Below are 20,847 nucleotides of genomic sequence, written 5' to 3'. Positions count from 1 at the left end.
TCCAGCAAAACCCAGCATGTCGAAGTGCTGAGAACACCATTCAAGAAAGAGAGAGAGCAAACCAACTTGGCACTGCACTAGCCCAGCAGTCTCGTAAAATGTGCAAATGAGAGAGGGATTCCCTTGGAGACACAGTGCTTAAGGGGAAATGTAGCTTCTCCCCCCCTCCCCCTTTGCAAGCCAAGTAGGAGCATGCTTGGCTTGCAAACTTGGAGATCTGTACAAAGGAGGAATGAACAAACAGGTTTTCAGGCATTCCACCAGCCGAGGACCCGGGGTAGGGGCGGGGGGGTAGCGGTCATCATAAGGGAGAGCCTCTGTCCTAGGGAGACCACTGTGCCTCAGATAGACGGTGTGGAGTCCCTCCTTGTGAAATGGGGGCAAGGGGTTCAAGTGGGCCTGCTGATTATATACCTGGCTCCCTGCTATGTATCAGCAGCNTACCTTGGGAGAGTCCCCCTCCAATGAGGCTTTGGGGAAGCTCCCGGTTTCAAGCTGAGCTGGTGTGCGCTTTTGTTGCAAACTTGGAGAATTACACAAAGGGCGTGCAAGCTCAGCTGGGATGCTGGGGGAGGAGGAGGAAGAAGAAGTAGCAGGAGGAGGAATAGCCAGTTGCAAGTGCAGGTGCTGGAGGACCTTTGCACTGAGCAAGACAATTTCTGCCCAGCCACTCTCCTGGCCCTGCCCAGACCCCTGCAGTCTCGCCTCATGCCTGGAGGTGGAAGATGTACCTTCAGCACACCTCCAGCTGTGTGGCCCAGTTCCTACTGGCCGTGGCCTGGGGGTTGGGGACCCCTGGTATAGGTTCTCATGCTTGACCGGGGGCGGGGCTGGATTAGAAGATTTCCTAACCCTAAACCTAACACTTCCATCTCTATTCTATTTCCAAATGTTCACAGTATGCAGTATACTGTATACAGAGTATACAACATTTCCATTTTGTATTGCTCTTTTGTTAAAGAAGGAAAAATCAGTGAAATAACATCAGTCAAGAGAAAGCTTACACCTATTTCATTTGTTCAGTTAATTAAAATAATCCTAGACAGCTTTTTTAGGCAAGATCTGACAGGGCAACTTATATAAAATGCTCCTGAAATAAACAATTACATTTTAATTAAAGCAACCATTTTAAAGAATAGTCTTAACTGAAGCTTTAAAACAATTTTAGACTAGCAGTACTATAAAATAATCAACTTCAAATAAGGTCCCTTAAAAGGTTTTATTGATGGTGGCATAATTAGAAAAAACTCTTAATATGGGGCCACTAACCAAAAAGCTTCCAGGCAAATTGGTTTTTAAGCTAAGTGATCTTCAGAGCTACTTTTAGCTCTTACATTTTTAAATTTGTTTTTATTGAACTATAGTTAATTAATATTATTAGGAAACAAAATGAAAGTAAATCCAAAATGCGTAGCAAAAATAGTTATAGAAAATGCAAACAAATCTTTTAAAATGTAAGTACTGTGCATGTAGAAATTTTTCTTATTTGTAAAATATTACAGTCTATTGCTATTATGCTAAACTTTAAACATCTATTCAAATCTGATAAAATTATGATTCCTACATTTGATCTCTATTATTTCAATTTTGTCTGTAAAATAGCAACTAAAGAAGCTGTGTTAATTCATATGTCATATGTTATACTATCTATTTTTTCAATTTTGGGCAACTATTATGTTAGATTATACTTATTTTTAAACTTGAGGTTTAGTTCTGTAAATAAATATAGTAAGCCTAACTCTGAAGAGGATTCATTATTTTATTTAGTGATATTACTTTTCTCTCCCAAAATTACATGACCACCAAAATGATTGAATGACTCTTTATAACTGTACTTGTTTTTTCCCCATCTATTTGCCAATATGCTAGCATTTTTATTATCATGTTCATAGTACTTGCTTGGTAAAAATAACCTGAGAAGAGATTTTATGTGTCCCCAAATCATATAACTCTCTCCTTTTATTTACAATTTGTTTATAAATTGTAACTGATCCAGTTATGTTTCATGCTGGTAATATATTGTTAATTTCTGAATAAAGCTTTTTGCCTTTTGTAATGCTATTTTAAAAATTGTGCTTATCTGCTTTATACACTGTCTTCTTAATACTGCCTTCATAGCATCCCACCTTATTCCTACTGATTCATTTATATTAGTTTCTTGATTTTTTTTTCAAAGTTTGGGTTAATGCTTGCTTAGCAGTTTCATTATATAACAAAACAGGATTAAAATGCCAATTATAAGTAAATGGGCTAATCTCTTTTAATTAATTAATTACTGAAGTAATATATTCTGATTAAACAACTTTTACATGTAATTGATCTTTAAGCTTGGAAAGTTTATATGAACTGAGTATAGTCCTTTAAACAGTCCTGGCTCCAAACTGTTGGCCACCTGCCAAGGCCATTATGATCTCTCAGTGTCTCAGATAGAAGAAATCCAATAATATTAAGTATTCCAGTCTGTCTAAGAAAAACAAATCTGAAAATGCCCTTGCATCCATAATTTCTGGCTTCCTAAAACAGAAATAAAAAGCCTAAGGAACAACGCTGTAAAGGACGTTTTTGTTAATTCTCTATTTGTAGGAAATCTGTCTTCGGTTAATTTTAAATACTTCCTAGCTTAGAACTCGTAAACCATCATCTTTGTTTAGCATGAAATGAATTTAATTTTTTTTATATCATTTAAATGTCTCTTTTTTCATTTTGAAAAAATGAAAAGCATCAACTGACTAGTTTATTTGCATGCAATAGGTTATTATGGCAGACAATTTTGTAATTGTAAACCTGTATAAGATTTAGTACAAGTCCTGGAATTATTTGAGGGAAGTTAATTATTTATTGACTAAAATTTTGTGTGTCTCCCCAATCAAAAACACTGGGCAGCTGACAATTATATACATCTAAAGTCCACATCATCATATAATAAAAAATTTAATGTAAACAAAAATGATGAATAAATAAATGTATTTATGTAAATTAAAAGCCCACTGTAAAAACAATTTATAATGAAAACAGTAATATCATCCAATTAAAAAAATGAAAATAAGACAATAGTGTACATAATCAAGATTTCCATCAATACCTGGGAAGATTCTGGAAAAGATAATCAAACAACGAATCAGCGAACACCTACAGGCAAACAAAATCATTACTAAAAGCCAACACGGGTTTGTCAAAAACAGATCATGCCAGACAAATCTTATTGCATTCTTTGACCAAGTGACAAAATTAGTGGACCAGAGGAATGCTATGGATATAATTTACTTGGACTTCAGTAAGGCATTTGACAAAGTAGACCACAACCTACTACTTGAGAAGATAGAAAAATGCGGGTTAGACAGATGGATACGTAGCTGGCTGACCGGCTGTACTCAGCGTGTGGTCCTCAATGGAACCACATCTACATGGAGGGAAGTGTGTAGTGGGGTGCCCCAGGGCTCTGTTCTGGGCCCAGTGCTCTTCAACATCTTTATTAACGATTTGGATGAGGGGATAGATGGGGAACTCATCAAATTTGCAGACGACACCAAGCTGGCAGGAATAGCCAACACTCCAGAAGACAGGCTTAGGATACAGGAGGATCTGGACAGACTTGAACACTGGGCGCTATCTAACAAAATGAAATTCAATGGTAAAAAAGTAAGGTTCTACATTTAAGCAAGAAAAACCAAATGTACAGGTATAGTATAGGGGGTACCTTGCTCAATAGTAGTAACTGTGAGAGGGATCTCGGAGTCCTAGTGGACAATCATTTAAATATGAGCCAGCAGTGTGCTGCAGCTGCCAAAAAAGCCAACACAGTGCTAGGCTGCATTAACAGAGGGATAGAATCAACATCACGTGAAGTATTAATACCACTTTACAATGCCTTGGTAAGGCCACACTTGGAATACTGCATCCAGTTTTGGTCACCAGGATGTCAAAAAGATGTTGAGAAAGAGTACAGAGAAGAGCAACAAAGATGATTAGGGGACTGGAGGCTAAAACATATAAGGAACGGTTGCTAGAATTGGGTATGTCCAGTTTAACAAAGAGAAGGACGAGGGGGAAATGATAGCAGTGTTCCAATATCTCAGGGGCTGCCACAAAGAAGAGGGAGTCAAGCTATTTTCCAAAGCGCCTGAAGGCAGGACAAGGAGCAACGGGTGGAAGCTAACAAAAGAGAGAAGCAACCTAGAACTAAGGAGAAACTTTCTGACAGTTAGAACAATTAACCAGTGGAACAACCTGCCTCCAGAAGCGGTGAATGCGCCAACACTGGAAGTTTTTAAGAAGAAACTGGACAGCCATTTGTCCGAAATGGTATAGGGTTTCCTGCCTGAGCAGGGGGTTGGACTAGATGACCTCCAAGGTCCCTTCCAACTTCCATCATCATCATCATCATCATCATCATCATCATCATCATCACATTCTTTGCCCAGCCTGTGGTAGAAATGTTACCTAATCCCTTCTGCAGGTTCTCTGTAGTTGCTGCCCATCATCATCTCCACAATCTTGCCCTCAAAAAGATATAGGAGATCAGTCACGAATTGTCTAAAATGCCTGAATCAAGAATTACTGTTGGGCTTCCGGTGGAGATTGGTGCGGGGAATGGCGGCTTTTTTTAGCCGCCCACCTGGGGTTGCGTCAAAGCCTGAAGAAACAGCGGTCATTAGCTGTTTCTCGGCTTGGAACCTCGTCCCTCGGGTGAAGAGGGAGGGGTGAGTTTGCCAGATAGAGATTGAGCTCCCTTTCTCCTCCGTTCTTTTGTCTGGAGGAAGGGGTGAGAGCTCTCTCGCAGTCTGGGCTTTTTCTCCGCACCCCATGGTGCCTTTGTTCCTTTTTTTTAGGGACAAAGCCAGACGCAGCCTTCACATCTGCTATTTAAAGAACTGGAAACTGTGAGTAAAGTACAAGCAGACGGAACTGACCAGGAGGACTGGATTTGAGATGATTTAAGACTTTAACTCAGAGAATATTATAACATCTTCCTTATCTTGTATAAAACTAAAGTAAGAAGAAAATGGCTGCAGATTTGTTGTCTCTTTGTTTTTGCTGCTAAGACACAGAACTAACCAGGTGGATTGTAACTGGAATGAATTGGGACTTTAATTCTGGAAACAAATAAGAATTTTCTTCATTTTTTATTTTAATTTGAAGAAGAAGAAGGAATATTGCTGCGTAAGGGCGTTTTTTTGGTTTTTTTTATAGAAAATACAAGAGACTTTCACTTTTTGGAGATTTTCACTTTATTCTGGACTTAGAAGAAGTACTGTAACAGACTTAGTTATTTTGTTGATTACTGGCTGGGCAAGCTTTTTGCTTTTACTTTTATTTGCTGCTTTTATAAGACTTCATACTTTATAAATGAAAGTATAAGAGAAGAAAGAGAAAAGTAAAATGGTCTCAGAACATGTGGGAACTTTTGTTCTTCAGAAAGGCACGATCTCCTCCCCAGCTGTTCAAACAGCACAGCAGCCAAGAGCTAAGACTCCTCCGCCTTCCCCCCCAATTCCGGTACTTACACTGAAAGATTTACAGGATGCTTTGAAGAACAATGTAAGACAGATAAGAACGGAGATGGAGGAGCTTTTTGAAAAGAAACTTGGAAAGAAAAATGCAGAAATGAGAGAAGATATATTGTTTGCATTGCAAGGCTTGGCAGTTCATGTAGAATGTATTGATGAACGGGTGGAAGTGGAGGAACATGTTGAAAGTTTGGAGTTTAGATTGGGAAAAGTTCAAGGTTTTACAGTTCATGTAGACTGTATAGAGGGAAGGGCAGATGAATTATCTGAAAATGCTGAAGGGAAGGAAGACAGACTTTTAAAAGTTGAAGACGCTGTGGAAATAGCTCAGAATGATATCTTACAGTGTGAAGACAAAGAGCTTGCCTTGAGAAGAGGATTGAAATATGAGCAGGAAAAGCTGGGAGAGGAAGCTGTGACAGATCTGGTTGTGGTTTTGGTGTGTGACCCTGAAGAAATTTTGAGAGAAAAAGTTTATAGAGTTAATATAGGGGTCGCATGTCAGAGAAACATACCAAGAGATGTTGCTGTTTGTTCTTCCAGAAGATCTTGTCATGAAACCATACAGGTTTTTTATCAACAGATATTTCAGACACATTATAGATTGAACATAACTCAAAAGGCAAAGGACTTGTTGGCTTTGAAGGTTGATTTGTCATCAATAAAGCGATTTAAAAGAATGGAAGAAACGCACCAGTTTGTTATTTATACTGTTTTAAAGGGTTGAAAGCATTTGATTATTGGAGGTTTTTTATAAGGAACTACTTATTTTGAAAGACTGAAATAGAGCTCATATAAGGAGAATTTATAAAATTAGTTAAAGATTGTAAAGGGGCTTAAAATATTGGAGAAATGATATTATGTATGATTAAATGGGCTCAAAATTTTATTAGATATTTGGGAAATAATTTGTGAATTATTATTATATTTGCTGGATTGGATTTTTTTTCTTTTTGGATTAATTTGGTGGAATACCTAATAGATTTTCAAGACAAAGATAAAGTTTATATTGTAAGGGATTATGGAAGATTTGAATTAAGAAATGAATAATAGCAGTAAGATTATTGGTTGTTTTTTATTTTGAAGAAATGGTAAAGATTTCCGCATATTTAAAGGTTTAACTTTAAGATATTTGGGTTTGGGGAAGATGGATGGATTATTTTTAGAGAGGTTTTTTTTCCCCCTTTTTTATATATAACGTTTAGAGTTAAAGTATGCTTATATTGGATTGTTTTCATTTGAGTTAAAGTATGTTTATTCTTGATTGCTTTATATGTGGGTAGTTATATTTAGATTGGGGATGATGTTTGTTTAACCCTGTAATCAGTTCTGGGAAGTCTGGGGGGGATGGGGGGTGGGAGGAAGGGTAGATTAGGAGTATTGATGTATGGTGAGAAGTAGAATTGTGTATTAAATTAGGAGTATTGATGCATGGGAAAATGGAGAAGTTGTAATATTAATGTATGTTTATATTTGTAATTGTATGGGGGGGGGGGGTTATCTTAAAATTAATAAAACTTTTTATTGTAAAAAAAAGAATTACTGTTGAGGAGGAAACCTTCAAAGTCACCCCTACCTCCTCTCTCAAAGAGATGTTTATTACTTTATTGATATAGCTCTTTGCCTATTTTTGGTAGCTCAACTGAGTCAAAGGGGGTAAGGAACTAGTCCACATAGAACAAAGCTTATCCCATAGAGCAGTGCTTTTTAACCCGTAGTACGTGTACCACTGGTGGTACCTCAGCACCTGGCAGGTGGCACGCTTACAACAGATTGAAAAGCACTGTAAAAAAAAGTGTAAAAGTTTAGCTAAAGTGATGGCAGCACTGCACAGGCCTGTGGGAGAGTCAGCTGGAGCTGTGATGTTTCTGGGGCTCTGCTGAACATCCATGATGAGCACCTGACTCCAGCTGATTGGCCCTTCCACAAGCAGTGCCTCACTAGAGGTGCACCAAAGAAAAAATGAGAAGGGGGGAGAGAGAAGAGGATATAAAAGGAGCAGGTTTTGGCAGGAAAGGGAGAGGAAAAAAAAGACAATGGGGGAAAGAGAAGGGGACAGAGAAAGAGAAACGAAGAAGTGCAGCCTTGAAGAGAGGAGTCAGCTGGAGGTGCACCAACAAGAAAAGGAGGAGAGGAGAGAAAGGATATAAAGGGAGCAGGTTTTGGCAAGAAGGGAAAAAAAGATAACAGGGAAAGAAGGGGACAGAGAAGAGGTTGGAGTGGAAAGAGAGCCCTGCAGGCAGGGAGGAAAAAGAGAGAAAGGAGAAGAGGTTGGGGAAGGAGAGCCTAGCAGGCAGGAAGAAAAAAGAGTGAGGAGAGGGAGAGAGAAAGAAGGCTAACCAGCCAGCTGACCACCAAAGTAATGGTGCATATTAATAAATATGGATAAATTATTCATACATTTGTCCAGGGCTTTTTTTTTTTGTCATAGAATGCCCAGAACGGAGTTCTGGCATTTTTTTTGGATCGAACCTTGTAGGGTAGGCAAGGCGGGTTGTATGACGTGTGTGAGTTCCGGCACCTTTTTTTTTTTTTTTTTTTTTTACAAAAAAAGCACTGCATTTGTCAGTGCAAAGGGAAAGTGATTCAACAAAGGAACTGCCACTGAAGAAATTAAAACCGGTACTTTTTTCCTTTTTTTTTTTTTTTACAGTTTGTAACATTTTATTAGATTATAAAATAAAATACAAAAATACAAAAGCAAATAGTAGGACACAGTGGGAAGGAAAAAGGAGAAAAAAAGTGAGGGGGAGAAGGGAAAAAGAAAAGGCATTGACTTTCGACTTCCTGTGTTGCAGTAGAATGAAGCATTAACATTGAACCTCAACTTTTAACTTTTCCATAATAGTAAAAATTTCCCATTTCTATAACAACAAATCAATCTAATCAGTAAAACCCAACATTCCCACCCCTCTCTTTTTTTTTAAGTCATTGCGTTTTTGATACCCTACTAAGCACTGGTGGTACTCGAATATTGTCATGTTCTAAAAGTGGTACAATCTGTGAAAAGATTGAAAAGCCCTGCCATAGAGAACCTTGTCCACTTTTTCAGTCCACAGATTCCAAGATGACCTTGCAAGGTTTCAACCATGCAATTCACCAATCTCTGGCCAGCTGACAGTTGACTGTGAACAAATATGAATGATTTTGTCTGCAAAAGTCATAAAACTAGACCTAATTGTAGTTCTTCTGATTTAGATATAGATAACCTTTAACAGTTTCACTAGATAATTTCTGGTGATAAGATAAGGGTAGAAAATTATAGACATCCCATCATCCTTACTGCTATAGTGAAGATCTGAACATGGGATGAATTTTATTTGCTCTTAGTTTTGTGACTAGAGTGAGAAATTTTGCTTCTCAAAATTAAGGCTGTTAAATTTGAGTTGGGAAAATCCTGATAATCACTAAATGCTAGCAAAGAACTAATGTTTCTTTTTATCAAATCTAGAGGAGGCCTAGCTTAGTGCCATATCTAATTTTGCTCCTAGGGTCAAAACTGGGCATCTTTCTGATTCTATGCAAGTTCATTTTCTTGGGATAACACTGAATGTCAGTTTAATTAAGTTGATTATATTAATGAAATTAATATTAGGGCTATCATATCTGGGCTACAAAAATGTATACTGCTAGAGGGCAGCAAAAAGAAAAATATAACGATTGTGTAGATTTTTACCACATGAAATAGTATGCTTAATTAATGGACACAATTTTATTAGGAAAATAGCAGCTGCAAGGAAATCTGAGTAATATTCAGATCATGGTAGATGAGGAACAAAACTTTAATTTTTGATTCCCAGTCAGGAACTCTACAAAATAATTATCTGGTCTTCCATTACTATTTACTGTATTCCATACAGTATTCTATGTAGATTTCAAGAGAAACCTTTGGCACCTGTCACCTAAACAATATTTGGCAGAAAAAAATATATTTCTAGAATCCAAATGGTAGGTAATGACAAAACTCAAGATTTATTTGTTTATTTATATTCCACTTTATTATTTTCACAAATAACTCAAGATGGCAAGCATAAAGAATCCACCTTCCTCCTCCTATTTTCCCCACAAGAACTCTGTGAGGTGACTTCTGTTGAGAGACAGTGACTGGCCCAAGGTCACCCAGCTGGCTTTCCCAGCTTGAACTGACAGTTTCCTGCTTTCTAGCTGATGCCCTAACCAAAAGGCAACTAACTAGCTCTTTATTATTACTATTATTAATTTGATTTTGATGCCACCTGACCCCCAAATCCACAACTTGTATTCGTAATTGCTGAGGATACATAGATTGATATTAGAATAACTATTTTGGTGGAGGGACATACTTTTTGAAAGCAATATACTGTATTTGTTTTTCTTCATACACCAAACATACAATACATTGGTTTTAGAGAAAGGCAGATGTGCAGGCCATATCTTTTTCCTCTTCTGTTCAATCATGTCCAGTTTTCAGAGACTGCCTAAACAGATTCCTGCAGGTTTTTGGATTTGTAACTGGCTGACAAACCATACTCAACGAATAGTCCTTAATGGTACTACATCTACATGAAGGGAAGTAAGCAGTTCCACCTCATTCTTTGTATCAGTCATCACACAAAAAGAAACTATACCCAACCTACCAAAAACATAACTGTAAAAGACAGACTAGAAATAAAAATTAAAATAAGCAACAAAATGGTAAGAAAACACCTGTCTTATCTTAATGAATATAAATCACCGGGATCTGATGGATTACATCCCACAGTTCTGAAGGAGATGGCCGATGTTATCTCAGAATCATTGTATTTTATCTTTAAAAAATCTTGGTGCACTGGGGAACAACCAGAGGATTGGAAAAGAGTTGATGTGATTTCCATCTTCAAAAAAGGTGAAAAATACCGACAAATCATTCTAATATCAATACCTGGGAAGATACTGGAAAAAATAATCAAAAAACAGATGTGTAAACATTTAGAAACAAATAAAATTATAACGAGAAGCCAGCATGGGTTTGTTAAAAACAGATCATGCCACTTATTTTCTTATTTCATTCTTTGACAAAATAACTAAATTAGTAGACCAGCTAAATGCTGTGGACATAGTATATTTAGACTTCAGCAAGGTATTTGACAAAGTAGACCACAACTTACTTCTTGGTAAGCTAGAAAAATGATTGACAGCATCACCACCAGATAGATTTGTAACTGGCTGACAAATCAACAAGTAGCCCTTAATGGTACTACATCTACATAGAGGGAAGTAAACAGTGTGGTACTAGAAGGTTCTATCTTAAGACCAGTACTCTTCAATATCTTCATCAATGACTTAGATGAGAGAATAGAAGGGGAACTCATCAAATTTGGAGATGACACCAAACTAGCAGGAGTAGCCAACACCCCAGAAGACAAACCCAGGATCCAAAAAGATCTTGACAAACTTGAACAATGGGCCCTATCCAACAAAATGAGTTTCAATGTGGAGAAAAGCAAAGTTTTAAATTTAGGCAGGAAAAACCAAAGGCACAAATATAGATTGGGCAAGACCTGGCTTAAAAATAATAACTGTGAGAGGGACCTTGGAGTCCTAGTGGACAATCACTTGACTATGAGCTGGCAGTGTGCAGGAGCAACCCAAAAAGCTAATACAGTCCTATATAGAGGCATAGAATCAAGATCACACAAAGTATTATTACCGCTTTATAAAACTCTAGTAAGACCACACGTGGAAAACTGCAGCCAGTTTTGGTCACCATATCACAAAAAAGGTGTTGAGAGTTTGGGGAAAAATCAGAGAAGAACAACTAAGATGATTAAAGCCTGGAGACTAAAACATACGAAGAACAGCTACTGGACTTGGGTTCGGCTAGTCTTAAAAAAAGAAGAAATAGGGGAGACATGATAGCAGTGTTCCAGTATTTGAGGAACTGCCACAAGTCAGAGGGGGCCAGGTTGTTCACCAAAGCACCAGATGGAAGGATGAGAAACAATGGTAGGAAACTGATCAAAGAGAGAAGCATCCTGGAATTAAGGAGAAACTTCCTGACAGTGAGGACAATCAACCAGTGAACAGCTTACCCCCAGAAATTGTGGGCGCTCCATCACTGGAGATTTTTAAGAAGAGACTAGACATTCCCCTGTCTGAGACAGTATAGGTTCGCCTGCTTGAGCAGGGGGCTGGACTAAAAGACCTCCAAGGTCCCTTCCAGCTCTATTCTATTCTATTCTATTCTATTCTATTCTATTCTATTCTATTCTATTCTATTCTATTCTAACTTGAACAATGGGCCCCATCCAACAACATGAAATTTAATGTGGAGAAAAGCAAGGTTTGCACCTAGGAAGGAAAAAGCAAATGTACAAGTACAGATTAGACGAAACCTGGCTCAAAAACAATTAATGTGAGAGGTACCTTGGAGTCCTAGTGGACAATCACTTAAACATGAGCCAGCAGTGTGCGGCAGCAGCCAAAAAAGCTAATATAATCCTTGATTGTATAAATAGAGGCATAGAATCAAAATCACATGAAATATTAGTATTGCTTTACAAAGCCTTAGTAAAATCACACCTGAAATATTCAATCCAATTTTGGTCACCATATTACAAAAAAGTTGTTGACACTTTGGAAAAAGTGCAAAGAAGAGCAACTAAGATGATTAAACATGACTAAAACATATGAAGAACGGTTGGAGGATTTGGGTTTGGCTAGTCTAGAGAAAAGGAGAACTAGGGGTGACATGATAGCAGTATTCTGATATTTGAGAGGCTGCCACAAAGAAGAGGGGGTCAACTTATTTTTCCAAAGCACCAGAGAGCAGGACAAGAAACAATATATGGAAAGTAATCAAGGAGAGAAGCAACCTGGAATTAAGGGGGAACTTCCTAACAGTGAGGACAGTTAACCAGTGGAACAGCTTGCCTTCAGAAGTTGTAGGTGTTTCATCACTGGAGGTTTTTAAGAAAAGACTGGACAGCCACCTATCTGACGTGGTATAGGGTCTCCTGCTTGATCACGGAGTTGGACTAGAAGACCTCCAAGGTCCCTCCCAACTCTGTTCTGATTAAATATTGAGAAATGATTTGCCTCCTTCCGAAAATAGGGAAAATAAGTAGCTGGCTTTGTATCTAAGGCAGCCTAGAATTCATAGTCTCTTTGTTTTTCTGATGCCTGTTCTGACTGTCGTTCTTCCTAATTTCAGCAAGAAGAATTGAAAGGGGAAGGGTAACATAGCTAACTTCTATTAATAAAGCTTAGCAATTATTTATTTGCTTAAAATTAGTACCTAATTTTTGAAGGTGGTCCAAAGTTGATTTGATCTTGCACCTTCATTAATGCTGATTTAACTCTATAAATGGAAATACACACACCTTCATACTATGCATATTTTACATAATTAATGGGCTGGTAAGCTCATTTAGAAAGGGCACCATTTACAAAACCATATGTCAAAATGTTCATTTGGCCTTGGACAGCAGGCTCTGGAGGGTTGATGAGCATCTTGTGGTCATTATAATTATGATTCTATGCAGGATGGAAGTTTGCCAACAGTGAATGTGCTATGAAGAGGTTTAAAATGTCAGTGGCTTCTTTTTGTGTATTTATACAGAGAACATTTGCAATTTATGAAGCGCCTCAAACAGTTTGGCTCTGGGAAAAAAGCAATGTGAACGTGAATATGTATAATGAAAAGCATCATATATTCTTGAGTTATCCCTTTCTAACCTATGCTTTTATATTCTTATCCGTGTTTTTTGTAGAACATTTAAAAAAAAACCTGGAGGAATATATGGCACATATTGACAAAGTGAGAATTGTGCGCACCAAGAAGCGGGAAGGACTTATTCGCACCAGATTACTTGGAGCTACAATAGCTAAAGGAGAAGTATTGACTTTTCTAGATTCACACTGTGAAGTTAATGCGAACTGGCTACCTCCTTTACTAAGTAAGTGGCATAAAGTACCTTAATCTGAATATTAGAATATTTTTGCCTTTGTTTCATTCTTCACCTCTTCTATCACTTTTGAAATTATAACTATATACAATGTCAGATAGATAGACACAAAAAGATTCATTGTGCAACCAAATGTTTTGATTTGGGTGTGATTCCTAAAAACAATGTTTATGGATATTATGATTTGGTAGGTCCATAGCTGAGAGTGGTTCTACCTATTCTATGCTGTGAAGAAACAAAATTTACTAAGGAGAAACTTCCTGACAGTTAGAACAATTAACTAGTGGAACAACCTGCCTCCAGAAGCGGTGAATGCGCCAACACTGGAAGTTTTAAAGAAGAAACTGGACAGCCATTTGTCCGAAATGGTATAGGGTTTCCTGCCTGAGCAGGAGGTTGGACTACATGATCTCTGAGGTCCCTTCCAACTTTATCATCATTATTATTATTATTTGCATGTAACCACAGCACAACCATTTTCTGGAACATCATTTTTCATTGCACACCTGTGATTTTATCTTTTTTTCCCCAAGTTTTTTATTAATTTTCCAATATTACATTTACATATTTGAAAAGTAGCATGGCGGCTGAGCACAGTAATTCCATTACATTTGAATATCATCAGTACAAATCTCAGAGTATTACAACAACTAATTCTCTCTCTTTCCCCCATAATATTTACTGTCATATTTGAACCAATACATTTTTTATTCTATCAATCAAACAAAAAATACCTTTCTAGTATTCATCAATGCTCTTCAGTCTATACATATCTTAATTAATTTGACATTCCATCTTTTAGACAATAAAATTTCTAAGTCTCCTATCTGGGGCTATTTGGGGCTAATAAATTTTTTCTTTTCTTCCTTCTACTTTCTTCCTTTCTTCCTTTCCAGAAAAAGAAAAAAAGCATTTGTACCACAAACCCATATACAAATTTAATTATTAGCATTTATACTTCTACGTTTTACTTAACCTTTGTCTCAACTCATAACAATATCTTAAATTCAAATTTTAGTTATTTGTAAACATTCAAACTTTTAGCCAATCAGTGACCTGATGGTTAATTTTCTCTTAATATTTTAATATAACATTTAATATTTATTTTTTTCCAAAATTTTAATTAAACACAATTCCTTTATCACAATTCCTCATACAATCTAATATTTAAAATACACCCCTTATATATAAATTCTACCATCTATCTTAACAAACTAATAAAACAGTATAGTATTCTTATTTCAATATTTATATTTCTAGGTTTTATATGACCAAAATTTTCTTTATCTCAAATTGTTACAATATCTTGTGTTCAGAATACATATTCTATCCATTTAGATATATTCTATTTTTGATCTCATGTGTAGATCAAAACCCCAATCTTTTTCAATCTTATTCGAGCTTTTTTTCTCTGCCAGGTCATTTTTCGTATCTTTGCTTTTAAATCATCAAAAAGATCTCCTTGTATTATTGTGGCTATTGTTTGATGTTGATAAGAGCTTCCAGTTGATGTTTTCTTAAGAGGACTAGCTGATTTAGCAGGTCGTCTCTTTGTTTTTCCAGTTTGATGCAGTTGTCCCAAAGTATTTATCTTCTCTTTCATCTGTTTTTCTTTTTTATCTTCAAATTCCTTCTGGTTTATAAGAAAAGTCCTTTCCTTATTCTCTATTATCAGTTTCTTTTTTATATTTTCCATTGTCTGTATTTGTTGAGTATCTAAGTCTTCTGTCATAGCATTTGGTTGTTTCACTTTCTCTATAGAATTCTGTATAGATGATTCTTTGGTTGAAGTCATAATTTGAACTTGCATATCCAGACTTATATGTAGAGTTTGGATAATCACTTTTAACATACAAAGAATTTGTTCCTGTGCTTCCTCTGTAGAAGAAACCCATTCCTGTTCTTCTTCCATTGTAGTATATTAAACTAAAAAAAACCTTACAGTCAGAAAGTCCACCAAGTGAGGAGCTGATGGTGCTTCAAGGTTGCTTTATATTTTATCTATTTTCAAAGCTGTCAACAAATCTCTCTTAAAGAATAGCAGGTTACGTCTCAGAGTTAGTTGGATCTTTTCAGTTTTCCCCCCATCTATTTTAAGGGGAAAACCCCCCAAATCTTCAATAGTAATTAGAATAAAAATCAGAGAAAAAAAATAGAGAGAGTAGAAAGTTACAAGTCTTATAATCCACCAATTTTAGGAAATAGAATTCCAATTAGGATCCCAGTATTTTTCCAACGTTTTAAACTCCCGAGTGGTTGATTGCTGCTGTTTCTCAAGGGAGGGCTAAAATCCCCCTTCCCTCACCACAGGGGGAAAAGTACTTTAGCAGCTTATGCAGCTAATTAAGTAATTAGGATGTAAGAGAGGTAGTCCTCACCCAGTCCTGTCCACGCAGCTTTGAAGTTGCCAGATGGTAATGTGACTTCGGCTGTTAGCAGCCTAGGGACGAGCCATATTTCTATGGCCGGTCCTTTCGTCTGCCAGTTTGGAGGGAACGCCTGCTCTAACATGAGAGTTGCTGCTCTCCCGCGATCCAGAGAAAGCCCCTCCTTGCTGGTCGCCTCATTGGGGCAACTTTTGGCCCTTTTCGGGCCTCCCCAGCGATGCGAAACTGAATGGGGGAGAGAGAGCAAATCTCCCAGCCATCCATGGCGGCTGCGTGACAAACTGCGATTTTATCATTCTCTCACTTCAATCCATGAAGTAAGATAGGCTTTAGTTGTCCTTAGGTCTACTTGTATTAAAGTAGAGTTTTTTTCTTCTAATACTGACACTGTACAAAACATTCCTCAAGCTGTGATTAGGTTTTGTCACTTCTTTCCTTTGAAGGCAATTAGTGACTTGAAACAGAAACAATTGAAGCAGGATAGGGATTGACAATAGAGGCACCAAATTTCAAGGTAGTTCTTCCATATTGTCACTGCAGTAGCAGCAAAATTAAGTGTCAGAAATATTTCTCCTAACTTTCTCAGTCATACAAGTATATTTTTTTCTCTCCTGTTCAGCTTCCTGTACTCATTGCCTCTGCTTCCTCAGTACGCCATTTGGACTCTGAAAGCTTTCTCTATTAGTTTTACTGCATTAAGGAAAGGCTGAAAGATTCTATTTTTTTGTAATGCTCAGAAACATTGACTCATGCTTAATCAAAGTAAGTTTATTGCCTAAACTAAATGACCCAAAGCCTGCTGACAGTGTTGGATCATACTAGATGAGAAGATGTCTTTAGATATAGTCACCTGATCAACCTGACAAAATCAGCTTAAGAATCCAGTATAACTTGGGATTCATCTGAATACCCTTTATGCCACTAATATTATGAGATGAAATAAATACCCTAAAATTTTGGAGCTTCTTTTTTGCAAATTAATTTATGTAGATTAATTCAGACATAAAATAGTATTATGGGGTATATAAAAGTGTAATGGACTGGAAGATCCCTACCTTTCAAGTATTGGGTTACAGCAAAACCAAATATATTTCAATAACAAGAAGCAGCATTTTCTTTGTGAATATTGTATGCAAACCTCAAATGAACATTTTTCCTTCATTTTTCTTTCTGAGCATTCTTGTTGGCTCCTTATATGAGAGATTAGAGACAGCACAGAGCAGCACAATGACAAAGATATACATGGTTTGACTTTGATGGTCTCACTGGGATGCTTCTCTTTTTGAAGAACTATAATTGCTTCTAATCATTGTGCAAGTGCATCAAGCCCAGACAAGACCGAGGCTGGATGCAGATATGAAAACTGAAATGCTTCTGGTCCTATGGGGACTTGTCTAAACAATCTTCCAATTAAAAAACAGTAAAGCAGAGGAAGAGGGAAGAATGGCTTCCAATGGCTTTTTTTTTTTTTTTGGTAAGTTGATAAATGGCTTGACTGTCTTGCTGTTTTCATATTTTCTATTTTCATATTTCAGACCAGATTGCACTGAACTATAAAACTATTGTATGTCCCATGATCGATGTCATTGACCACAATCACTTTGGGTATGAGGCACAAGCAGGGGATGCCATGCGTGGAGCCTTTGACTGGGAGATGTATTACAAAAGAATACCAATTCCACCGGAGCTCCGAAGGACTGATCCCAGTGATCCTTTTGAGTAAGTAGTCATTGCACTGAGCATGAAAATTAAACACTGCAGACGATGGGACCTTGGATCAAATTAGGCTCACATTGTACAGTTTTATTAAAACTAGCAACATACAGGGGCCATGGTGAGAAAAATCAAAAAGTGGATGAACGGATCCATAGAAATGCCTCTAGCACTGTCCTTTGATCAGGAAGAAATCTGGTTAATCAAAGGCTCTTGTTCTTTATCATTAACAGGAGAAAAAAATGGGAAATAAATTTATCTGTGTTGATTCCTATTACACAAAATAGGAGATTAACACAACAGATAATCAAACTTCAGTCTGTTCTCATTTAGCTAAGGCATTACTCAAGGCAGCAAACATATCCAACACACTTTCCTTCTCATAGATTTGCCATAACAACCTTGTCGGGGGGGGGGGTGTTGGGCTGAGAGAGTGTGACTGGCTTAAGGTCAGCAAGCTAATTTTCATAGCTAAGACAGGACTTGGACTCATGATCTTCTGTTTTCAAGCCTGGTGCCTTAATCAGTAGATCAAACTGGCTCAGGTGATACCCAAATGATTGTGAAAAAGTTCAAATAAGCCAACATCTTAGCACTGATATTGCATGGTTCACAATAAGTCTCTCCCTAGTCTTCACAAAGTCAACTCCCTTTTTTATTGATATTTTTGTCTATATTGTAAAACAGAATTTATGCTCATCTGCCAACAAAACTAAAATCAATGGCACTGGAGAAAAGAAAGTGGAGTTTTGGTTAGTAGTTAAAGCTACAACCATTAAATTAAGATCCTTTCTATGCTGCATTTATGTAATGTAATTGTATAATAACTACAATGTAATTGTTGACTTTTGTTGCCAATATACTGACAAGAATTGATAGATTATAACTGCCAGTCTTCCAAGGTCCTACCTGTTTTCTTCTCATAAGTCATATTTTTAACTATGAACAAACAAAGACATGATGTCTCAGTGTTGTGGCTAATTTTCTTTAACCTTAGATTTGCATTCCTGAAATATTAACAACAAAAAGACTGAAACTGTCATAAGTCAAAAAAATCCTTACTTCAGATCAGAATACATTAATAAAATGGAATAAACTCTAGGATATAGTGTTAGTGGTCTGGACAATATAAAACTTACCAATGAGTAAAATGACTGAAGCAAACTATAAAATGAAATATTTCCAATCTCCATGTTATCAGCAGAAAAGAGCTCAAGCTTAAAGAGCCATGACTTCTTGCAAAGCTTTGTATAGGACTGTGCATGCTTTCCAAAATTATCCAGTGCCAAAACACCACTTTAAACCAACCACAAAAATAAGGAAAAAAGAAAAAAGAAATGGCTGCTATACATATGTTTGCCTACATTCTGGTGCCTTCTGAGTAATTTATGAATAATTACTGCATAATTCTGAACTTCTATATGTATCATATATATGATTATAAACAATACATATATTGAAAAAAGATAAAGTAGATTAAAAATAGTGTGTAGTGAGAAAAGAAAATAGAAAAAATAAAGAGTGGAACAGAACAGAACAAAACAAAACAATAGAATAGAATGAAGGAACTTCCAATCGTCTTGATAACAGTAATAAATGCGTTTACATTTCACATTCTGTCTCTAAGATTAACATCATAGTCTTCTTTTCTTAAGCTGTCCTTTCTAATCATTAAACATCTGGGTAATTTTGGAAGAAATAATTACTCTATTTTAGTTGGACTGAAAAATCTCTTATAGTCCACAAATACAATAAGATGAGTTGTCTTCTTCTCAAAAAGAAGATGATTTAGTCCAGGGATGTCCAACTTTAAGACATGTGGACTTCAGCTTCCATAATTCCCCAGCTACCTTAAAGTTGCCAAGGTTGGACACCCTTGATTTAGCCAATAAGTCTTTATTTAATAAATGAGGAATACCCAACTGCCACCAAGGGAATTACTAGTCCTTTGAACTGTAATTTAAATCTGATTTTTTCTGAATTCTAGCTCAATAGTCTAATGAATTTACATTTATGTATTTTATTTCTTGTCGCTACTTCTTTATCCAGCCATTCAGACCTTTGAGAACATCAAGAAAATTTCACATCACTTTTTTTTTCAAATAAAGTATTTTCTTTGAGAGAAAAGTATCATTCTATTTGTTTTCGATTGACATCAAGTCTTTTTCTGTTTTAGAGGAAATGGTCTGGACTGGAATTTTCTTCTTTCAGATTTATAAGCCTTTCTTAACATTTTATAGTACATTGCTCCTAGAGGAGGGAAAAGCAAAATTTAAAAGGGAGATTAAAACCAGTTTGTTCTCTTCAAAAAAGAAAAAAAATCTCACAAAAACAATTAATACATTTCCAGGCACATCTAGCTTGTAACTACATTATAGTATTCAATAAAATCTACTTTCTGAAGGAAGGAAGGAAGGAAGGAAGGAAGGAAGGAAGGAAGGAAGGAAGGAAGGAAGGAAGGAAGACACAATTGTATTGTATGCCATCATTTGTATTGTATGCCATCATTTATAATGCTAGCATATAAGTAGAACTTCATCAATTATCTAGTGCATTTTCCACTGAAATAGTGCAAGGAATATACTTTTTACTGAAGCTTAGAGTTTACTGAACTCTAAATTACTTTGGCTTGAAAGTGTTTTCCAAATTCTTTTACCAGTGAATCTACTGTATCCAAGTAATTAATGTGTAGTTTCTACATATCACATACACACCTATTTCCCCTTTAAAAATATTATTTTAAAGTTATTTACAAAAAATAGTCATTTGTTAATTAGTAAACAATGAAATCATATAAATAATATAAATATTATGAAAATGAACAATTTTTCATTTTTAAATGTACTAAACACAGTGGCTGTGCATTGAAGCTTAAATAATAAAAGGGCAGCAGTTCCCTTTATTTTGACACCCATCATCCTTACCCTGGTAGACGGTGTTGGAAGCAGAACTATAGCTGCCTGCATAAATAAATAGTGAGAAAGGGCATTCCAGTTATTCCTGGGAAATATTCTTAGAAATACAAAAATAATGTGTTAAGAGTGGAAGACTCCCTCTTTTTTCTTTATTAACATTTAGGCAAAACATTTATGCCTTCTGAATACTAGAATACTAGAAGTCTATCTGGACCCGCTCCAGTCGGGCTTCAGGCCGGGATACAGCACGGAAACGGCATTGGTCACGTTGGTAAATGATCTCTGGAGGGCCCGGGACAGGGGCTATTCCTCTGTCCTTGTTCTTTTGGACCTCTCAGCGGCTTTTGATACCGTGGACCACGGTATCATGCTGCGACGGTTGGGTGGGTTGGGAGTGGGG

General features: G+C 36.7%; 1 protein-coding gene across 1 annotated transcript in view; it reads left to right on the top strand.

Moving 5' to 3' along the window:
• Window positions 1–20,847, top strand: part of GALNTL6 (polypeptide N-acetylgalactosaminyltransferase like 6) — a 527,250-nt gene that overhangs the window by 275,195 nt on the left and 231,208 nt on the right. The window contains exons 5-6 of the mRNA XM_015824280.1: window positions 13,238–13,423; window positions 17,355–17,538. Of these exons, the coding sequence (XP_015679766.1) occupies window positions 13,238–13,423; window positions 17,355–17,538 (370 nt within the window). The remainder of the gene's footprint in view (window positions 1–13,237; window positions 13,424–17,354; window positions 17,539–20,847) is intronic.

Source organism: Protobothrops mucrosquamatus, unplaced genomic scaffold (genome assembly GCF_001527695.2).
Source record: "Protobothrops mucrosquamatus isolate PMUCROS unplaced genomic scaffold, P.Mucros_1.0 scaffold2180, whole genome shotgun sequence".
NCBI classification, from domain to species: domain Eukaryota; kingdom Metazoa; phylum Chordata; class Lepidosauria; order Squamata; family Viperidae; genus Protobothrops; species Protobothrops mucrosquamatus.
Note: the sequence above shows the minus strand (reverse complement) of the source record. Positions and strands in the feature narration are given on the sequence as shown.